We start from the raw sequence: 23281 nt of genomic DNA, 5'->3' as shown, positions 1-23281 counted from the left end.
TTATATATTAACTATTTTATGTAGTATCTCAATGCTGCAATAAGACACAGCTACAGTTTGGTACACCAATAATTCAGCTCTAAAGCATCAGTTAATGCAGAATAAGTGAATCCTCCAGGGAATCCTATTTAATTCAGTCTGTCATTCAATCACACAGTGCCAGCCACCATCTCTTAGAGACTGTTCAGTCACAAGTAACTCTTCAGTGTTATGACCACACATTTCACCAAAAAGAGGAGCTAAAGGTAAAAAAAAAAAAAAACAACAAAAATCCCAAAGACCACTAAACTACTTTTTGTCTTCAGAAGAAATAGAAATAAACTTCTGTTCTTTAAAATGAAAGAGCACATATGTATTTTTATAGAAATAGCACAACCATGATCCAGAATTTCCTTTCACTTGAAAGTATTTTTGCAGTTTCAGACATTTCAGAAACTCAAGGATATAGAATTCACAGGTTTTTCTAAGGCTTTCAGAGACAGGTCACATCCTTGGTTCTACCCTCTACTCCTCTTTTTATGGACACCAAAAAGGTGGAGCTGGTGACTATATTTTTTCCATTTGCTACTGTAGACTACCACAAAAAAGACAGCCTTTGTAAGTAGTGCCAAAATAAAAAAACAAACTCACATCTCCCAGTTTAAGGCAAGTTCCCAGACTGTGAATCACATCCTCAGCCAGATCAGAATGGTCTGAGTCCCAAACCAAGCCAATGGTGATGATCTGTGGCGAGTTCATCAGCACACGACGAATACGGATCTTCTCCCCACAGTTACTCTGAGCGTATAAATAAAACAAGACACTGAATTCAATTCTTCACTTGTTACAATGTTGGGGCAAGGCACTAACAAGTATAAGTCTCAGAATTACAGCTTCCAAAGAGGAGGTGGTGAAACACAGCAGAAACACTCAGTGCCAAGGTAGGAGCTTCTCATGTCAGAGATGAGATGTGCTATCAGGACTATCCTGCATTCTCAAGCTTTGAAGGAACACTGCCAATCCTTCCTCCTGCTATTGATAATGATTAAAACATAAGAGCACAAAATGAAGCTTATTTAGAACAAGATAAGCAAACATACATGGAAGATCCTAGTAACATTCTTAGGAATTGGACAGAAAGGTCACTTTTGATCAGAATCTCAGATTAAAAATTGTATCTACAGAGACTGATGCTTTATATGACAGCATCAGGAAAAATTTTCTGCTTTGCTATTAAATTTGAGTGTTTCTATAGGGTACCTCAAACACCCCATCTTAGACAGTATAGTTAGGTCTGTATTTGTATAAACACGAGAACAGTAGCTGAAAGATGAAGAGATTAAGAGTTGTTTTAATAACTCAAATGAGTTCTACAATTCTTATTTCCTGTCTTGATTTTTCTTCCCATTTTTCACTTTTAAAATAAGTACCAGTGCACTTTGCAGGGGAGAGGGGTGTCAATGATGCAAGGGAGTGAGGAGGAGAACATGACAAAAGCTATGACAAAGTGCATTCACAACATTCCTTTTCTCCCCTGTGGCACATGACAAAGGTACCCCTAGAAAACTGTAAGAAAAAAAAAAAATTCATGCTGAGAATCATTTCTCTTGTCTACAGAGTCCAGTTTCACAACAGGATATAATAATTTCTGACACTAAAACCAGGGAAGATATCACAAAGCACCTCTTACCCACAGCAATCTAGAAAATTTCATCAGAATTTCAGTCCCAAACATCACTGAGAGACAAAAATGAAAAATTAAAAAAAAAAGAAAGAAACTGCAGAGGACTCTGATGTTTAAATATTGATATGAGGTCTTAACATTAGGATGACTTTTTTCACATGTATTTTGAAAGGTTCTTTTAAAGTACAGGCAATTCTGTTTATTACCTCCCAACCTATCTTACTCTCACATTGTCTTCTTCGCTTCAGCATTTTCAGCATGACAGCAGGAACACGGCATCCTGATAAAAAGCTTCCTTACCATAACTTTGAGGCCACACTCAGCTAAACCTCAACAGAAAATTTTTTTTGAGTATAAAAAGAAAGGAGCAGCAAATGCTGGTATGCAATTTTATTCAACTGATTATTTCACAAAGAGCAGTTTGCCCTGACCAAGAATGTCTATTACATTTCACATTCTTTGGTTATTAAATAGATGGACTCATATGCACCTTTTAAACGACAATAAAATATCTTAATTTCTTTTACTTAGATAAGTAGCCACCACTTGCCAATATTAAAAAGTATTTATTTCAATGGAGACCTTTACTGAAGGTTTCAGAGTTATAAACTGGGAGGGGAGCCAGGTATAAAATGGAAATACTTACACTGACCCCAGGGACCAGGTACACAAGACCTCATGTTAAAGGTAATGCACCTAACAGTAGCATTACATGAAGCAGCAACTCTACAGCTGTTTCCTGCCCTATCTATTAATCAATATGTAAAAAATGTTTGATGATAACTCTTTTTGCATATTTATTAAAAGGCAGAACAAGATATTGAACTCTCACTTTAGAAATCTAGCACTTATGCTATACATAAAAAATAAGTATCTGTTCTTGTTTTAATGCTTGTGGCTAGTCAAAGCAGCACCCATGATCACTAAGTTTTCCCTTCCTTCACGGAGTACCTGTGAGACACCGAATTCACACCCAAAGAGAAGCAAGGCTACTCACTGGGCAGTTCCTCAGGTCCCCCATGGTGCTGGCATTCTGCAGCAGCTCTCCAAACATATCTGGAGTTGGCTTCTCCCGCCTCTCCAGCATACAAATAGCTTGATTGCTTCAGTATAGGCAAAGCATGGAAAACAAAAGTTTAATAATAAAACCACAAACCCACACTAATCTAGTATATATTTCACCTAATTTTTTTATTAAATTAAGAAACTTTAAATACAGAACACTTTATATTTAACACTGTAGTACAGGAAAAAAAACCACATAGTTAATTGTGAATTACTACATCTTCCACAAAAATACTGCGCAAAGAAAACAAGTAGAACTGAAAACAGAAATAGATTGCTTTGTTTAAATTTTGTATCTTAAAAGAAAATTTAAGCAATTGATAAATACTTGGTTTCAAAATTAAATATTTGCTTCAAAATGTGCCTCCTTCAATAAGCACAATTATAGTAAAGTAGCACAGAAAGACACACTCTGAATAAAACTACAAACAAAAAATAGCATGGTACCCAATTGACTTCACTGCCCAAGTTGAAAGAAAGATATGTACACAAGAGTATTAGTGCTCAAAGCATGTTCCAGCTTAAAATGGTTTCAGAGATGAATAAATATATTAGCATGCATAGGAATTTCTAAAAAAAATGCATGACTTAAGATCTATTGTGATATTTCCTAAAAATACTGAATACCATTTACATAACTATTTTGCCCCTTTTCTAACAAATAATATTCTCATATACGGTGCCTGCTGGAACCTAATGAAAATCTGCAGCTTGATGGAACAGCAGGCATCAGCCACAAGGGGGATGCTTCACAGTACTCTTGCTATAGAGGTGAAGTGGTACTTTTAGGAGATCTGCATGTGAAGAATACCTAGCAGTTTTCATGACAATTTTTTCTGTAATTATAGATATCACTGAACCTATGTATCTCACATGCCAGACATAAAACAAAGAAAAGTTATTAATCCCAATAAAGATTTCAAGACAGAAACAAATAACAGATTCAGGCCTTAATCAGATTTAAAAACCTTCTAACCGAGCAGCCATATACTCAAACAAGACTTCTCCAGCATTAGCTCAAACAATCTGCTACAGACTTCATGCTCATGCTCTGTGCAGCACCTTTAAAGAAAGGTCACAGTAACCAGGGAAGTTCCCCCTTAACTAGATTAAACAGGAGCTATATATTCATCCAAGAAAAGAGGATTTGAGAACTACAGGCTGGTCAGTCTCACTCCACCACCTGGGCCCATGACAGACTAAATCAATCCCCTTGGAAATCAACCCCATGCATGTGAAGGATAAGGTGAGCCAGGGCAGTCAGCACAGGTTTACCAAGGACAAACCATGTTTCCAGTGAGAACTTCCCTTTCTGCACCTTCCCCTAGTTATTGAGAAACTGTCCTGGTGACCATGAAGGAGGAAAAAACCTTACAGTTCAGAATCGAAACAGAGAGCCCAGAGAAGTCATGGAATTTTTGTCCTTTAAGCACTTTCAAAACTCAGCTACACACAACCCCAAGCAGCCTGATTTAGCTTTGAAGTTTGCCCTGCTTTCAACAGGAGGATAGAGTAGATGTCCAAAGGTCCTTTTGAACCTAATTTTTTTGTTGTTTTTCTTATCTGTCTTCTTAAATCACTTGCTCAGACATTACAGTCTTTCAAATGTACATGAGTCCTTGCTACTACAGTTGTCAAGATTCAGAATCATAAACAAGCAGACACACTGATCCATGCCTAAACTACCATCTTCTGCTTCACTAAATCCTCATGTTCTTTATCAGAGTTATCAAAGCTCTGCCAACTTTGAACAAATCATGTTCTAGGCATTTAATCAATAAAGATCATAAAGATCCAACTGCAATACCAGGGTGGGAGGAGGAAAAAAAAGAAAGAAAAAGGTGGGGGGGGGGAGAGGAGGGGGATACCTGTGAAAAACTCAACTCACCAGAGTGAAGTTGTGGAAATATAATGTACCATCTGGATGAAAGGTAATGGGTCAGAGGTGGCACCACAACTGGTACAAACACACTAAAGAAAAGAAAATATAATACATTGACAAGATGAAACAGGTATTTCCACCGCAACACTTCTGCCTGTACATTTCTTTACTGTGGCAATGCATGTTTTAGGAATAAAAACATAAAACTTGACAACTGGTCCTTGGCATAAAGCACATATCTTTACCTCACCTGCTCAAATAAAGTCATTGCAAACTTCTGGTGGGAGACACAATGTGGTGCAGTGCAAATGTCTTCCTTTGTCTCATCTGCAATGTGGAAGTGAATTCGCATTAACAGGTTTTCCTAGCCAAAGGAAAAAAGGAAAAAATGCATTAGATAATTTCAACTGCAGACAAAAGTTAAGATACAAATCACAAAAGCATGCCAGATGCAATAATGTTAACGACAGAAGGCTCCTGCAAATTCATGAAAGTTACTTCAAAAACAAAGAAGTTGGTATTTCTTGGATAAAAAAAGGAAATGCCCTCCACTTCTGATCTGAATGGCTGGATCAGGCAACCATTTATTTCATTTAATAGCACTGCTGAAGACTGCTGCTGATTTTTCTGTCCAGTTCTCAAGCATCCATGGATATGACCAAATGTAACACAGTACCTATGCAGTTTTAAAAATCACTGGATTGACACAAACTTCTCATCAACACAAAATAAATCAACTTCTACATTCCATGAGAGCTTTGAAATTTGCCACATCAACTATATTCTATCAGAAAGGGGGAGAACTAACAAATGAAGAGGCAGACTAAATTCTGTATGAAACAAAAGGACCAAACATTTCCTAGATACTAATTAATACAATCGCATCTGTTTTAAAGTTTCCAGGAATCCTTGTCCCAAGACCTTCTCTCCTCCCACTGTTGCCAACATTAATCTGTGGGTGCCAGAAATCTCTTGGCAACTCTTCCAGCAGAACACTTTTCACTAACACTACTAGCTGCCTGGGTGGTTTATAGGCCTGCAATGAACAGGTCAAGATTAATTACTTGGCAAAACATCTCTAACATTGTACAACTTCCCTTGAAAAATTTTCCTGTGGAAATGCAGTTTCAGAAAAACTGGCAAACAAAATGTCCTTTCACCCTTTTGAGGAGATCCTTAAAACTAGAATCCTGGATCATTCTTTTAGTGCAACTTTTTCACAATTCACATCCAAAGCACACTGCAGAGGGCAAGCAGCACACATGCAAAAGAAACTGTAAAAACAGTTACCGATGCTATTACCATTTCCAAATCATTAGTCTGAGGATCCCTCTGTGCACTTTTCCAGGCCAGACATGCAAAGTCTGTTGCAATTTGGGGAAAGAAAAAATAGTGGGGAAAAAATTAAGGGGAAAAAAAAAAAATCAGGGAAGATTGGGTAGTGGTGGGCCACATCTCTGCCTGACAAACCACCTTTCAGTTATACTCACAAAACATTCAGCAGCATCATCCATGATGCCCAGCTGGAAGCGTTGCTCATCCTGAAATGTCTTTGCAAGAGCAGTGCGCAGGGCATCGGAAGGCAGCACCTTCTCACTGCTACACTGAAACTGGTTGAATATACCCTAGCAAAAAACCAGAAAGACACTTAAGTTACTGTATTTTTCAAAATATGACTCAATTTGTATGAAAACAAACAGCAAACATTTAAGTTGTTTGGATCAGCAACACACAGATACTTGTACAGTACACAGACTACAAGAACAAATCCCAGGAGTTCCTCCTTTGAAATCATACGCACCTTTGTGTATCTCTTCCTTTTCTTTCACAGATACAAGGGAGGGTTAGCAATTTAGGATAAAAATTCCCTCAGTGTCAATCCCCCCTGGATCTATTTGTCTTTCTCCAAATCTGATTCCTGAAGCAATGAACACCAAAACATCGTGCTTTTTATTTCCATCTCTCCCTCTCCATTTAACTTTCTCACTTCCAGCTTACCCATGCCAGCTTGTTCCCTCTTTTAAGCAACTCTTTCCAAACATCTCTAGCTCTTAAACAGCCACAACTTGATACTTGCACACTTGAAGAAATTTGCCCTTCCTAAGTCCAAGTGGGTAAGAATTAGATGATTTCTGTATCAGCATGCAGGAGGGAAAAGGCATGATGTGAATAGGAACAGCAGTTCCCATGTACAGCCAGCTGTTCATTTGCTGCCATAAACCTGCATTTTCACAACTGTAACTCACACATCACCTGGGTAACAACCATTTGCAAGGATAAGCAATTCTAAGAAGACACATTATTTTGTGAAATGCGGGTTATATGCATGGAAGTTCTCCACATATTTCCAACTGATTAAACACCCACATTTATTTTGTGTGTTTGCGTGCACATGTGTGTGAAATATCCAAAACATCATCTGAACAGTTAGCTTTCACTGTTCCCTTCCTACAAAAACAGGAACATAATTCTGTATGCAAGATATTCAGTCTAAGTAAAAAACTTCTAGTCCTTATTTTAATACAAGACAACTCTCCATCACCACTGTGCTCTACTTTCTACCTCATTTCATATGACAAGAAACCATCTTCATCAGTGTCAATCTCAAAATTCTGCCTGTCTTTTCCTATAAAACTGTCCTCATAATTTTTCTAAAGACAGTGGAAAAGCTCAATTCATACTGCAAGAGAGGAAAAAGGGATCACCAGTCTGCTTTTCTGCATTCTAAACTTAGTAAAACGAGGAAAACAAAAATCAAACTGTTTTGCCTGCTTGATATTCTTTCAAATCTATATTAATCTGCAATGATTCATAATTCTTCCTTTAATTACAGAAACCTTCTCCCCAACATACTTAGGATCTACAGTAATTGGAAGTCATCTAAATCTTTCTCTCCTTTAACTATTTTTACTTGTTTCTCATCAGGAAATGGGAAGGTAAGCTGGGAGGTTTGCCAAATGGAACAATCTTGTCTGTTTTGAGGAAGCTGGAAAAAGTGCCAAGCACAGCTGTCACTGTACAGGCAGCAAACTACCCTCCACACCCCTGCCATTTCTGCCCATAGGAATGGTACAATTTACAGTGCTGACATAATCTAAAATAGATGTAATATGCCTATATCTCTTTACTGCAAATTTTATTTTGGGGGTTCTCAAGGTGCTCATTGATGGAAAATAGCCCATGGTGCTGAAGCTCACAGCTCTTCTATTATTGTCTTTATTAGAGTATCACAGAATCATGAGAAAAGGGCAATGAAAAGAAAGCCATGAGGCAGTATTATACTTCATGAACTACAGACAATACCCCCCTCAGTTATCTTATATATATATATACATAAAACAGAAACAACAACAAAGTCTCTGCACTTAAACTTGATTGCCACTTCTGTCCCTCTGATAACTGAGCAAGTGTCATGTTTCATTAGTGAATTTTCTCATTTCAGTGACCCTTAAAAAAAAAAGGCAGTGAAACACAACTCCACCCTGCTTCACATTTTGCATTAAATCATTTAAGAGCACTCCAAAATATTCACAACTGTGCTTCAGAAATGTGTTTATTCTATTTATTCAATCTCACTTCATAGATCTGAGACTTGTCTAGCAACTGGTCAACAACCTCACTGCCATGAGCCGATGGGCAGGATCTGGTTTGCTTCAATGAGAGCCCTGAAATGGCTTTGCACTCCTGAGGGGTGAGAAACAATGCAGGCTTAAACTACATAAAAAGAGAAGCAAACAAGGAAGCTGAAACTCTTCGTCTAAACTTCTATCTTTAAAGAAACAGTATACTTACCATGGAACAAAAAATAATTAAGCAATGTCAATTCTGTGAAGAACGCAAAAATCAGTATGTAACAGATTCCAATATTACATGGAAGAATGCTTCCTCAAATTTGTAATGACATAGCACACAATGGTATATAGTCCTATTTAGATTACAAAAGAGGAACAAAAACTTAAAACCGGTGAGTAATTGTGCATTTTAATTTAATAAAGATCAAATCTTATTATGGTATTTCACAATGCAGTTTAGAGCACGTAGGAAGTCCCAAAAGCACCTCAAATGGAGTCAAAAGTACTCTGGAACACAGGGGAGTTTGTTTTTTCTTAGGTTTCAGTCACTGGGGTTGGATTGGGGTTTGGGGAGGGATATGGGGTTGTTGGGGTTAATTCCCCTTTCTTTTCCAAGATAGGTTCTTTGCTCCCCTTCAGAACAAGTCTATCTTGTCTCTCAGCTTAGACGGACAGGTGTGGCATTTCCTGCAATTTCATCACTTCACATTATCTAAGTCCCATCTCCCTCCTTAATTTAAGGTCTTGCCTGTGAGCAATACTGTTAAGTGCTCAAACATTGGTTCCCTACAGAGGTACGGAAGCCAGCTGGGTGCAGACCAGGAAAGCACTCCTCGTTCTGCCCCAGGAGTTCTCATGGCACCTTTCTTCCAAGGGACCGTGCAACATGAGAACTTCATAAATGAAACATTCAAACTTCATTCTCCTCCAAAAACGCCTTCAACTTCTTCTGAAACTGAAGATGATGGAAATCCCATCAGTGCACTCACGGCACTGATGATCTCTTTCAATGCCTACGCTCCAACACAAACAGGCAGTGGCAACAGTAACAATGAACACAGCTAAAAGCCCCATAAAATGCTAAGTTTCTTCTATTTTTCCTGTTTCCAGTAACTAAAATCAAGGAGGTGATAAAAAAAAAAATTACCTTAACATAAAATCTAAGAATTATTAATACTGTATTAATAGCAGTACTTTGATTTCTACACTGAGGAAATGGTTCCTGGCATGTTGGCCCGTCTACAAGCTAAGACAGAACAGTGGGAACAAGGGATTTTTCAGATAGCAAGTCTGTGTTCTGGTTATACTGCATTCCTATGAGAGCTCTATATGGAAAAGAAGCCCATCTCCCTTCACATCCCCTTCCCTACAGCTCTTCATAAGTCTGGAAATGCTAGCAGAGAATAAAATTTGGATGTGCATGTGCTCTTTAAGACCAATAAATTCGCTACGTCCATCTAGTTGCATATAGACCTTCCCTAAATACTAAGATCAACTCCCAACTACATTGTTATCTTTCACCAGCTTGCTCTCAGATGGGTCCAAACCTCTAACTTCCTTAACCATCTTACACTATCAACTGTAGGGCCTTACTCCATTTTTTTACTACTCAGCAGGCTTTTTCATAGTTTTTAAACTGAAGGCTTCATATCCTTTCTACTACTACACAGCTGGGCCCCTGGCACCCATCAAAACAAAGCCTTGCAGTCAGTGGGCTTCCAAAATAATGTCCTCCACTCTGGGAACTTGGGAGTGGTGATCAGTATGAACTTCCTAGGTGTACAAGGAAGGACAAAATAAAGGAAAACAACCTAAGTTTTGAGACCATGTATATTTATCATACAGCTCTTCAAGAAACCTTGAAGACATTTCAGAACACTAAAATTCACATGCATGATCATAAACCAAGTTTTTTTCACCTGGTTTACTGATTAAAGATAACAAGTACTCTTAGGTAATCCATGGGCTTGACAGGCATTCTTGGGAGTTCTTTTAAAGATCTGAAAGTTGCAATAACTGCAACCCCCCTCCTATAGCTTACAAGATCTGCTCCCAATTATCTTTAATAGTGTTTGGAATCAACTTCCTCCCTAGGAAAGAAGTATTCCATTTATTTGGGGTAAAGTGACATCTGCAGTGTGTAACTAACCATACTGATGAAACAAACCAAATTTGATACACATTCATATGCGACTTTCTAATCAAGCATGCAAAAGTAGGCTGACATAAGAATAAATTGATGGGTGAAGACAATAGGGAACAGCTACTGAATCAGAACAGTGTTTATGCACTGTAATTTTGAGTTGTGTCCTTGGCAGCTTTCTGGGAACTAACCCTTCCACAATTATATAGAAGCTTCTTCTGAATAGGGATATCACTGCAGCTCTAGTGGTATGGTATTTCAAAGAACAATACATGTTCCCCTCATCTTAGTATTCCCTACACTAATCAATTGTTTCTGGGTTTTGGTGATGGGATTTTTGCTTGCATAATTTTTTAAGCTTTCTCTCCATTCCAGTAGCACGTCTTTCTCATCCTGCTCAGTGCACCTTTTCTTCTTGCCTGTAGTACCTAATCTCTCATTCAGAACATCACACTCTCCCACTAAAGCCTCATACTCAGTACAGTAATCTGTTTCAAATGGCTGCTAAAAATAATTTTTCTCCTATCCAAACACAACAGCCTCCAATACCCACAGTATTTTCACTTGCTCAATTTCTTCCCCACATTTCCTCGTGTTACATTCACCTTCAAGGTTGCAACAAATTCTATGTCTATTTGGTTTTGTGTCTTTTGATCTCTTTTCAAACTTCTAAGTCTGGTGACAATCAAGCTAGATTTCCATTCATTCCCTTCTTTTTATGTACCTTCCATTTGTGCTTACACTGTACCCTGAATATTAAGATCAGGCCCCCAGCAGAGACTATCAAGTCAGGCACTTCTGGCTACTACCAAAATCAAGTAAAAATAATACTTTCCACAAGTCTTGTTTATGAAGGTGGCAGGAAAAGAAATTCAAATCATAGAATGTGCACATCTACTAGGTAACAATTCATTAACTGCTTCATCAAGATCAAAGCAGCCAATTGTTATTTGGAAGCTTCAATTACCAGTTTATTAACTCAGGGAACTGTACTTGCTGCTAGTTTATTTGGCAGGCAGTTAACTGCAAGTGCCAACTGATGGAAAACAGTCAAACAATAAAAGTAATCATTTTATGTGTTTTGACTACTATTCTACCTGAAATACTACTGTCATTAGAAAAAGAGCATAAAAAAGAGGATGTAATCTTTGCAACCAACTTATTATGGTCTCAACCACATGATGAACATTTCATAATAAATCACTCAATTTCAAGCAAGTGGCTTATGAGAACCCACTGTAGTCATTCCACTTTTTTAAAGTGCTGTAAAACCCTACTGTTCTCCATTTTCATCTTAAACAACATCATCTCTACATAGAAAATTCACATTCTTCCTGCTTTTGTTGCACATGACAAAACAACAGAAAAGACCAGCCCTATTAGAATGTATCAATCAATAGAACATTCTTCTTTGTGACCTACAAAAAACACTCAGTGCCGTATCCTGGCACTATGGAGCTCTCAGTACAATCCCTGGAAGGAGAACAAACTCTCTGTGGCATGCTCAGTACAGTGCACGGATTTCCCCTTTCCTACCCTCTTCCAGCTGTGATAAACACCAAAGTCATGCTGGATAAAAAAGGAAAATAAACCAAATCATAGTAGACTTCATCATAAATAATAAATCAAAAAGCTGTTCCAGCGTTATGGCAGGCAAACCACATAGTGGTAAGGACAGCTGGTATATTGAAAAAAATACTTAAATAATGCCACATTTTAAGGGGCAGTGTTTGGGGCTCCAGCACAGAGTCTGCAACTCTCCCTTTTTATATCTGTTGATGCAAGGTAACTTCCAAATAACCAAGGAGCATATCTGGAATGATATCAAGGTTCATTTTCTGCCTACATAAACACAGTCAGGGAGCACATCAAGTTTTAAAATGACTTCAAGAATTTGTGAAATGGGAAGTCTTCAACATGGTACAAATATAAAATGTGATTTGATCAGGTATGACATCACTGTCCTGTGATCCCATATTTGAAATTACAAGTAATATTTAGAGAGCTAACTGAGCAATTACAGTAAATACAGTGCATGACATCCAAATTCCTAGAAACAGTTGCAACAAGCCAAGAAAGTGTGGAAAAAATACAACTTCTTCAGTGTTATTCCATGGCTAAATTTAGATTTAGCTTAGAGAAGACTATCTTCCACTAGAGCCAAAAGAAAGAGGATGTCACCTCCAGAGCAACATTTTAGAGCAGGAGAAGAGCATGAAGCATCTCTATACAACACAGCTGGTGTCAGGTATGCTGTGAAAGGACCCTGAAGTGAAGTGGGGGAACATGACATAGGCTCCTCTCCACAAGTACTGTCCCTTTCCCAGGCCAGGCTGGAATCTGAACATGCCAGCATGCTCCGAAGAAGGGTAAACATGTCCTGCCTCCACCTTGCCTGGTCTGGACAAGTGTTTCGGGCAGATCCACCTGGCAGCATGCAAGGCTAATTACCTCTCCCCAGACCCTAATAGGAGATTTTCGCATGGTATAGAGCTCCAAATTCTGGTGTTCCCACTGGATCCAGCCACTTCTTCTCCCTCATCTTAGCAAAGCCTAAGGCAAGATTCAAGAAAAAGAGGATGTCAAAGACCTGGAAGCTAATCTAGCATTATCCTCTGGCAGGACAATAGTTAAAGGCTTCCAGAGCAGAAAGGAGAGCTGGGGCAGGGGAAGAGATGGGCACAGAAGGGAGGGGATGACCCTGCTGCCCTGGAACACAAAACATGCTCTTGGTGATGCTTGCAGCATTAGGTACACATTGAGCACATAATCCCACTTGTCTTACAGAAGTTTACACATAACATGTACCAGACAGACTTTTCCAGGAGGAAGAAAATAGAGCAATTTGAAAACACTGATCCAGAGGGCAGCAGAGAACGAGTAAACACCTTGAACAGCCTTTTCCCCCCTTCTACTACCTGCTTAAGGAGAACATGAAGATGAATGGGACCATCTCCATGGTTTGGGGCTGTCCCTTGTGAATATCCCTACCTTTTCAGCTGCTTTCAAGCAAGACAGCTTATGTTTCTGGTGCCCAGAGGTTTTTTTAGGAGTTGAGGGGAGGTCTGGTCACCCCCAGTTTCACTTAGAGTCAAGTGACAGCCCTTATAACTCACCTTTATAATGGTATTTGACTTGATAGCAACACAAAAAGGGGGAGGGGGGAATTTTCAAATACTTATGAACACACATCAACATTTTACAAAAGATAATAAAAGTGAAAGCTTGGCACAATATTACCCAGAGAAAGAGTTTCTGGAACAGGCTTTGGTAGGATGCAGAGCAATGTCTCATGAAGAACAGACTGCACATAGAGTATATGCAAACTTTTTGATGTGGATCCAGTCAGAATCTATTACTTTTTCAAGTTTTGGTCACTGCACACTTTCATAAATAATTGTCTGGGTAATTCCTCAATTGCTTATGTGTTCTTTAGGGTTTTTGTGAGCTCTAGGAATTCTGCACACAACCAGACACAAGTTTGCCAAAATATGCAAAAGTAGTAGAGGATTTGGTGCAATATTACTGTTTTACTGGAAATTCAGGGTTGTAAAAACTGCCACCTAGGAACATTATTGCTGAGAACTTCAGGTCAATAAAAAAAGCCAAACAAAATCAAAAACACACACACATAAAATCTTTGCAGGTATCTGAGAGTGAAGAGACAGCAACAAATTTTTCAAAAGCTGCTTATTAAAAAATAGACACACGGCTGCATGCATAGAATTTGTGAATTCCGTCACACCACCTGTCATTTCCTAGTTTATAATAGCACACTACACAATTCAAGACATCAAAACCAAGGATTGTACCAACAAAACGAAACACTATTTGACCCAATGTCTGCTTTTAGTACATATATTTCAGAGATCCTGTCATTTTCCAGTTTTCCTGTAGTGCTTTCCCTCTCACACCAGCACTGCTAATCCACATGTATCTTTGTCTGCAGTTTATCTTTCAAGATCAGTAACACAAAGGTGTTACTCCTTTCCTCTCCTTCTTCCTGCAATATTCTTTCACATCCCTCTCCGTTTTTTTTCAGTATTCTATACAGAAAGGCTTTTAACTATTATCTCCATATTAAAACCTGGCCCCAAGTGCAGAGTTGAGAGTCTGCTTTCATTCATGGCAGAACCTGTCTGATCTCCTGGTATTTCCTTGATCATGTTTTTCAGTTAAACCCCAGAACAGCAAAAGCTTACATTGATGGTAAATTCCTAAATCCCTTTCTTTCTGACCTCATCTTGGCTAACAAAGAATACCAACAAGCACTTGACATTACTGAAGGGCATGATCCAAAAGATACCTTTAAATTATCCCACTGAACTTAATGAACTCAAACCAGATCATGACTAAGTCTTGTCATTCCCCTTTAAGGAAGGGGATATATTTAATATTCCATCTTTTCTGGGTCTGAAGAGCTGTATCTCACTTTGGATGCACTACCTTGCTCCTAACCCACTGTTACATCCTCTTCCGATGATACTGCTGTAAATATCCTCCTGTCTCATCATTTCAATAGATATGTCTTGAGACAAATTTCCCCTCAAAAATAGATAAATTCTCTCACTTCATGCCTTAATAGTCTCCCCTTTAGTGTTCATTTGCCAGGGAAAACGCCTCAACAACAGCCCAAAAGCTCCCTACATAATTCATTTCAAGCCTGTTCTCTACCAGAGCACTTGTGACATTACTTAACAGCAGCAAGACAGCTGTTATATCATAAATATTGCCTGGGAAGTCAGATGATCTTAATTTAACCCTGCACTCTCTATTTTACCATTTTTATAAGACACAGTGTCTGCCATTTTTATTACTGTACATAGAATTCATGACACAAATTCTCTACAATTAGTTTATATATTTAGTTGGATTTTACAACGCATTTGTGATCAAAGATGATGTTTAAGTCTCAAGTTCAGAAAGGAAAATCACTGCTCAGGAAGATTAAAGCTAGGTATTTTCATCATGTTTGCATCATATACATTTCTCCCATAAAAAGCCAGGGGTTTGAGCTAGCAAAATTTAGAAAGGGGGTCACAAAAAACCCCCAGAATGCAACAAATTAATTGATAGAGACAAACAGAGACACAGGATTGCACAATTTACTCAAGTACATAGCAGTACTCCAAATCAGAGCTAGCATCTAGATCTTACTGTCCAGGCAGCCTCTATGACAGTCAGTTATTGAATCTGCAGCTACAAACAGAATTGATGTTTTTTAAAACAGAGACTACAAAGAGCTGAGCCATTTAATACAGACATCAATATTTACAGTAGAAAATAGCCTTTTAGTCTTACATAATCAACAGTTTTGAACTGTTTGAAGAAAGGCTTAGCTAAATGGCCTTCCCTATCCTGACATTTAAAGTAACTCTGAAGGGAAAGGTAAATGGTGATGAGCACACTGACTGCATACAGTATTTTATTTGTATACCAAATGACAAATCAGAAGAAATAAAGCAAACTTGTATTTTACTGTCTGAACTAATGGAGACTCCCAATGACCTGCACACCATTAAGAAGAGTCCTTTGTGACTGAAACCTTATCAACACATTTGAACACGTTTTAGAAACTGGATCCTGGACCACTAGCTATCTTTTTTACCTTGTTCTCATGTATTTTCAGGTGCAAGTTTGATTATAAATATCAATTAAATATCATAAATATTTCTGCTCAAATTTTTAAAGAATGGCTTTCAATGCATTTCTAACTTTTACCTTAAGAGCACAGAAGATGCAAGAATCACCCATACATTTGTGCGTTGTGATCTGCCGGAAACTGCGGCGAAAAATGTCCAGGTGCCACAGAACCTGAAACAGAAAAGGGGCACAGCCAATTCTATGAATATATAACATTAAATATTGCATAAGCTTCTGATTAAATTGCATATGCTGAATAATCCAAGAAGTATACCGATGTCAGCAGTGATCACCTTCAAAGGGATGCCTTTTATCTAACTGCAAGTTGACGTTTTCAACTTTCTTCTTTAGCTGTAACCTTCACATGCTCATTTACAGTATGACCTTCCTCTGAATTTATTGCCTTATGCTTTTAGATTGGAAAACTCACTTCTCCATTCATGTGGCAGTGCTGGCTTAAACAGCACCTGCTCTGACTGCTCTGCTGGGCTGGCACCAGGGCCAGCCACAGGGCAACTGCACCACGAAGCTGAGCAGAGCTGCTGAGGACACCCCCAGGACTGATGGAGATGAAACTCTTCCTTTCTTCCAATGCCACACAGCTTTCTTGTTCTGAGCAGAAAGCCCAGATTATGAAGACACAGAGCACCAACAGCATATACATGAACGAATTCGTGGAGAGGAAACAGCAGAATGCTAAAATCCGTTATGCCCAATATTATCATTCCTAAGTGTCCTGACAGGCCATGATTACTAACCCCAGCCTGCTAGGGCAGTTACAGCTTTCTCTCAGGAGAATTATTATGGTGGTAATACCAGGTGTGTGACTGGGTAGGGCCATAGCACAGAAAAGCAAGCGGGCATTCACATGTTCCGCTAGCAACAGTGAGAGGTGACATCTGCTCTAACAGCACCATGGGTTTTCATTCTTCAGCTTTACCACTAAACCTGTACACTCTTGGGAAATTATTCAAATTTGTATCCATAAAATAGCAACAATATCCACCTCTGAGGTGCTCTACAATGAGCTCTTTATGTATAAATGTGGTCAGGACTGGCTATTTCAGCTCAAACTAACTTTCCTGCAAACTTCAGTCACCAGCCTTCCTGAAGGCAGAAGTCTGCACTGAAAGAAGCCCTGACCTAAATCACGTCCTTCCAGGTTCCGGACAGAGCAGCAAGGTCCAGGCTGACATGTGACTGGCTAAATGCTTCATTAGCACAAACAGAGGAACCAAACTTCTTATTTCTGATGAATTTGCCTCAAGTAATTGGCTAGAAAAAATGTAGCACCCTGGCAAAATTGGTGCAGGTTTCAAGAAGTGTTTTCAACTGGAACGATTTGTTATTTAAACCATACTAATATGTAATATTCAGTAAACACATTTTTAAATATAATCTGTAAGTTTCCCAAAAATTCGTAATTGCCAGGGCCATGTTTATACTCGAACTATCCCTGTACTTAAGGGCCTGGGAGGAAATATAAGCCTTGAAAACATTTGATTACAGACAAACATTCCTGAAGAACTACTGCAGACTTTACAAAAGGACAAAAAATCATATTTAGAAATGAGTCCAATTTTTTATGTAATTGCCTCTGGAGTTTAGCTTGAATGTTTAGAGAAAGTTGTAAGAGTGAGGAGCAACAAACATTCAAGAGCATTTCAGATTAAGTGTTTAAAAATTAAGATATACTCCAGAGGTATGTATTTTATGAAACGATTACCATCTTGCCTTTTTTTTCATTCAGCTCTGATTCTAAGTACTTTCAGTATCCTGTCTCTCTTCAGCTTTAGAAGAAAAGGGTTTCTGTAGCAGATTAAAGACCAGGTCATATGCTTTCATCTTCATGTATAGCATGCAGCTGGTATTAAGATCTACTTAGTCCAGACCTAAGTTCACTAACTCAATATTAGGAAGCAGCTGGTCATTACACCTTACAGCTTAATAAAGGTAATTGATACAGAACATCATTAGAAACTTCTCTTTGCCCTGTCATTCCTAACATATGAAGCCTATTGAGGGTCATAGTTATACAAATATGTATTATTTGCACTAGGGGTATATGGAAGCCTGCAGCCGAGAACCTGATTGTGCCCATGGAAAAAAAACTAAACAGAAGTCAAACCTACAGTGATACAGTCTGTTCTGCACAGACAAGTCATATGAAGGGATGGAAACTGATGTGAAAGGGTTTTAAGCCCTGCTGCCAAAATTACTGAACCTCAACCATCAGATATTTGAAGCATCTAAATGGTGACAACATCTCTATAGCAGCCATACCACTCCACTGAATTTGGCACTAGAAAAGGTTTTTCTTCTAATTCTTCTAAATCAAAAGGCAAACACTCAGCCATTTAAACTAAGCTACAAAGCAGCAGCCAGAAAGAAAACTGAACTACATAAAGTGGATCTTGTACAGTTATTATCAAACCTTGACTGGTTCAACAAAAAAAGTTTACTTTTAAGGAGTATGCATTCTGCAAGCTATGCAATATCCTATTATTTTAAAATACAATTTCTATGTATATTTTTAGCATGGGTTGACATTCTAGAAGCTTACACATACAAGAAAATGATGACTGTGTAAATGCTATTGAATTCACTAGGAAAACTTGAAAATTAAAAAGCTGTTCAACAACTCAATCTGCTTTTCCAAATGTTGCTTTATTCTACCTAGGCCCACCAACAGTTATGGACTCGAGTTTGGCTACATTGCACAGTGCCCAGGAAAACACTGCAACAGACAGAGGGCAAAACCAGGAACATTCTTTATTCTGTGCTCTTACCTGTAGCGCACTATTCAGGAAGCAGCTGTTCTGTCCCGGTTCATTGCTGAGACCTTTACTGGGTGCTATGGAGGTGGTATTTCGTGGAGTAAACATGCCCTGTACATTGCCCCGACCCACAGAAAAGTAATTTCTTTTCCAAGACATCTTCCAATTTCAGCTGCAGAAAATGCAGGTTTAGGCTGGCAGAATATTTGACGTAATCAGATGCTTCCTTTCAAAAAATTTGAAACTGAAACAACACCAGTCTTCCTTAAAATATAGTTTAAATATAGTATTTAGCCTTTTGTCAGGACTCAAGGAGCTTGCTTCTTTTAAATCCAGCCCGGGATGCTATTCTTCATTTGCTGCTTATGCATGCAAAAACCTCTTTTAAAAGCAGCCACATAGAACATTTGCAAAGGGATTGAATCCATGGTTGTGCAAGCTCATGTTAAGCTGCTTCTCCCTTTTCCAAATAGGCAGCAACTTCAGAGAACAAATGGCAAATCAAGGAGGTCCCAGACTCAAGACGAGAAAAACAACAACTTCCTCCCGCACCCCCAAAAACACAGCTTCTGTAATCCTTCTATAATCCTCCAGAAGAACACGGGAAAAATCCAATTAGTAGGGGTGCAAAGAAACCAAAACACAACCTTGGCAGCTCTCTTTCAGTTACATGTATCTTGGGTGATGACAGAGACATCAGCCTCACAGGGGAAAAAGAAGTAACTCCAGAACTGGAGAGCGAAGAGCTCTCTAGCAGCGAGACGTCTCCGACACAGCTCTTCTAATTCCGCAGGCAGTCTTTAGAAACTTCTTCTCCCAATCCTCCTTTTGCAATCGGAATGCCCGGCCGTGCCAGAAAGCTTGAGAGAGAAAAATAATCAAAGGCTTGCGTCATTTAATTACTCTTGGTTTTGTGGTGTTCTGCCAAGACCAGTGTTGCCTCACCTCCCACAACACACTAAATCTTCAGAGACAAAGCAAAAAATATAAAAGTTCCTCCACCCAAAAAATAAAATAATGTGGAAAAGAACAGAGGATTCTGAGAAAAGCATGTAATAGCAAGGAAGTTTGGAGTATGCTGGCAAGGTTAAGAAGGAAACTAGATTAAAAAAATAAACCACAACATTCAAGTAAACCCCATGGCAGTAGTCAAACATATCCTTTACAATCTTGTATTGCCTTTTTTTTTTAATACTATCTTATTCATTCAAACAGTTACACGAGGATTTGTGGTTCCATGAACACATGCTAGCACGTTCTCCACCCTAGAACTGGGATTTTGCACTGAACATGGAAGGCACAAGGCTCATCCCTGACTTGGCAACCCACTGCATTCTCCAGGGAAAAGTCTCCAAATTTCCCTCATCAGAAACTATGTGTACCTCTCCTTAATCTAGGTACATGGGATAGATGATGTCTTATAAAAGGCACGGAAACAGGAATGACAAGATTCATAAAAACACAGATTTTTTTTTTTAATTCTCTTAAGTGTAGTCCACCTATATTTAAAGGAACTTGCATAGTATTTTCCAGGGACATTCCCAACGACATCTAGAATTCTACCAATTTTGATACACATAACAACAATTGAAATTACCTATTAGGGATAGTATGAGCAAGATAACCCTAATCCAAATACATTTAAGTGTAAATTGCAGCATGAAGTCACTACCAAATAGAGATATGCAGGGTTTGTACATCAGCAAAAATTAACCGAGAGTATAATACCCTACAAAGACACCCTGGGTATCTCCGAAGGCATGTTCTTCATCTTCCACACAATTATAAATTCTTCATCTCCTGTCAAAACACACAGAACTTCCTAAAGACCTCCAAATGTGTTACAGCAGCCTAACACATTCCCTTCTACTAATACTTCATTTGTATTTCTGTTAAACTCATTCTGCAAATATTAATGAAGTCTCAGCATTGCTGTAAGGCAGGCAAATATCTTCTCACAGATGAGTAGTCCTGGTTGCCAGTGTGCCATGCAAAATTTCAGACATGCCTGCAAGCCTGCAGGCACAGACCATTGCCGTGCCCGTCACACAACATTCCTGAGTGCTGAACTTACACAGGAGTCATTTCAAAGCAATTTCAGCCTCAGCCCCCTTTCTTTGCTCAACCCCTTAGTGAACCATGAGCCAACCACACTGTGTGAGCTACTGAGGGATCAATTTAGGGATCTCTGTAAAGCAACACTACTTGCAATAGGTGCAGTGGCTAAGACCGTGTGTCACAGACAGAGCAACGCTGAGTGTAACAAACTGAGACAGGCAGGCTCTGTGCTGCCTCACAAAAACCACTGAGCCAAACACCTGGTCTTCTTTCCAAAGCACCTACAAACAAACAAAAAAACCCAATCCAAAACATGCCCAAGACACACAGCTAAGAGCTGCACCTATTTAGTGGACTTCAAGTTCAAAACATGACTCTGCTCTCAAAATGGGCTGTAAAACTAACTTTCGAACAATTTTTGAGTAAAGCTACATCAGATATGACAAAGTGATTACATTTTTGTTTTAGTTTATTTTTATTGTTTTGGAACAAAATTCAGGACTAGAGGCTTTGCAGTTCTGCCACTGCAGCAAGACTACTTCAAACTGGCCTGCATCCTTACAGCAGCCATGTAAGCTCAGTACCTGCACTGCTTCTGCTCAGGCTTAGCAGAACTGACTTCTTACCACCATGACTGCTCACAGGAGCACATCCAGTTTGCTCATTTGGCTACATGGCCTTTGCAAAGCTAAGAACAAGCAAAAAACACTTAAAGCTGGTAACCACCCAGTTAGGACAAAACCAGGTCTCCAGATCACAGCTTTGCACTCTGCCAACCTCAAAAAACCTAGCCAGTGACATACAACTCCTCATATTAAATAAACATTATACAAATTCTTTAATGAGGAGTAAATAAAATAATAATAGATAACATATAATAGAAAAATCCAACCCAACATTGTAGATCTTCCTGCTGCTTTGTAGCAGCTTCCTTTGGGAAGGCAGGAGGGCTCCCAGCCACCGAGACAGGCACGGGGCACTGCAGCAACACAGCCCCAGAGCAAAGCTGGCCATGGCTCAGCACACAATTCTGGCCTGAAGAAACCAGAGTCTGTCCTTTGACAGCAGAGCACAACACTCTACAAGATGTACCACAGAAGATTTCAAGACCCTGTTTATCCCCATATTCCCTTGCTAAATCAATCACACAGAAATGTAACATCTCAAGTTGCATCCTTTATTCTCTGGCAAGGGCTCACTATCATTGTTCATTTTTGGAGGAGAGGAGGAAGGGTGTGTGGAATGTAACACCCCTCTCCCGCTGCAGTCTCATGTAGCCAAATATTTTATTGCTTGAACTCTCAATCCAAGCATGTGGGTGAATTAGAACAACCCTGTTTAGGAACAAAGATGCTTCCATAGAGCACTACGTGTGGCTGAAACCACCAATTAAGCATTTATCAGACTATTAAATAAGAGATGTCTGAAATTTAGTGTTTATTAGTTATATTTCTGAAAAAAAACTTTCAAAACACAGAACAAAGTAAATGCTTCAATGTGTGAATGTGTCTGATTTTAGAGAAGAGACTCCTTTCCCCCAGTATCCTACCACCTATTCTGATGGGAGTAGATTAATGGTGTTGAGGGCAAATCATGCCTTCACATGCTGCAACCCAAAGAGGTGAGAAACAGCTTTGAAATCAAGATCTTTTGATAACAAAAAAAGACAGACTTGTCCAAGACAATGGATTTTGATGAAAGTTTTCACCCAGATGGCTCCTGACTCAGTGAAGAGGCACAAGAACAATCCCATGGCTGTTCTCAGCTAGATGGAAAGTTAGTAGAAATGGAGGCTTGAGAACACACTTTCTCCATGTACCTGCAATGATGAGAGTGTTTGTGAATTTCTGCATGGATTAAATTATATTTAATTGCAGAGATATCAATATTAAAGTCTTAATTTAGTTTAGACATCCCAAAAGATAGTCAGCTTTGCAAGTCAGTTTAAATTCAATCTTGAAGGTAATGAAATAAAATAGAGGGGTGGAAAACTTCCCAATACCAAATAACCATGAGGCTGGATGAAGAAAAGAGTGAAGAGGGGGCAATGACCTGACAGAAGCAAAAGCAGATGATTTCCTCCTCTTGAGGATGTCTCTTCTTTTTGAGATTCTTAGCTAGCCAGAAATACGAGATAGATGTATTTGCTCATCTAGACAATAAAGTGCAACTACAAAAAGGTAGATTTACATTCATCTCTGTTGCCAAGAATTTTTTCACAGTACAAATGGGACAACAGAGGGGAAAAAAATTCTGCTTTATGCATGCATTTCTCAGCCTTGATGGCTCTGCTGGGAGAAAGGGGCAGGGAAGAGTCTGTAATACTTTTGCTGTCAAGCTTGCAGCCATCTGTCAGTCTTCTCTTACATGAACGACCTGATTACCTGGCTCTGTGCTATGTGTGCCAACTGGGAGGAACCAGGAACTGCATCTGACAGCACCTCACAGTGCCACTGGTGCCCCTAGCAGACTCTTACT

The 23281-nt window shown here is 39.0% G+C and overlaps 1 protein-coding gene across 10 annotated transcripts in view; it reads right to left on the bottom strand.

Moving 5' to 3' along the window:
* USP54 (ubiquitin specific peptidase 54) overlaps positions 1-23281 on the bottom strand; it is a 91496-nt gene that overhangs the window by 27124 nt on the left and 41091 nt on the right. For 8 of the 10 annotated variants that reach the window (XR_012581104.1, XM_074544846.1, XM_074544847.1 and 5 more), the window contains exons 2-8: positions 18758-19605; positions 16047-16139; positions 6101-6235; positions 4861-4974; positions 4617-4699; positions 2661-2766; positions 631-777 (exon numbers count right to left, since the gene is read on the bottom strand). Coding sequence is in view for 9 of the 10 variants with exons in the window: in XM_074544846.1 (XP_074400947.1) it covers positions 631-777; positions 2661-2766; positions 4617-4699; positions 4861-4974; positions 6101-6235; positions 16047-16139; positions 18758-18904 (825 nt within the window). In the remaining variant the exon portion in view is untranslated. Of the gene's footprint in view, positions 1-630; positions 778-2660; positions 2767-4616; positions 4700-4860; positions 4975-5912; positions 5975-6100; positions 6238-12776; positions 12879-16046; positions 16140-18757; positions 19606-23281 lie in introns of those variants that run through there. The other 2 variants (XM_026799519.2, XM_026799520.2) reach the window with 2 other exon arrangements.

The sequence above is a fragment of the Zonotrichia albicollis genome, chromosome 7 (assembly GCF_047830755.1).
Source record: "Zonotrichia albicollis isolate bZonAlb1 chromosome 7, bZonAlb1.hap1, whole genome shotgun sequence".
NCBI lineage: Eukaryota > Metazoa > Chordata > Aves > Passeriformes > Passerellidae > Zonotrichia > Zonotrichia albicollis.
This window is presented reverse-complemented; position numbering and strand designations above follow the sequence as displayed.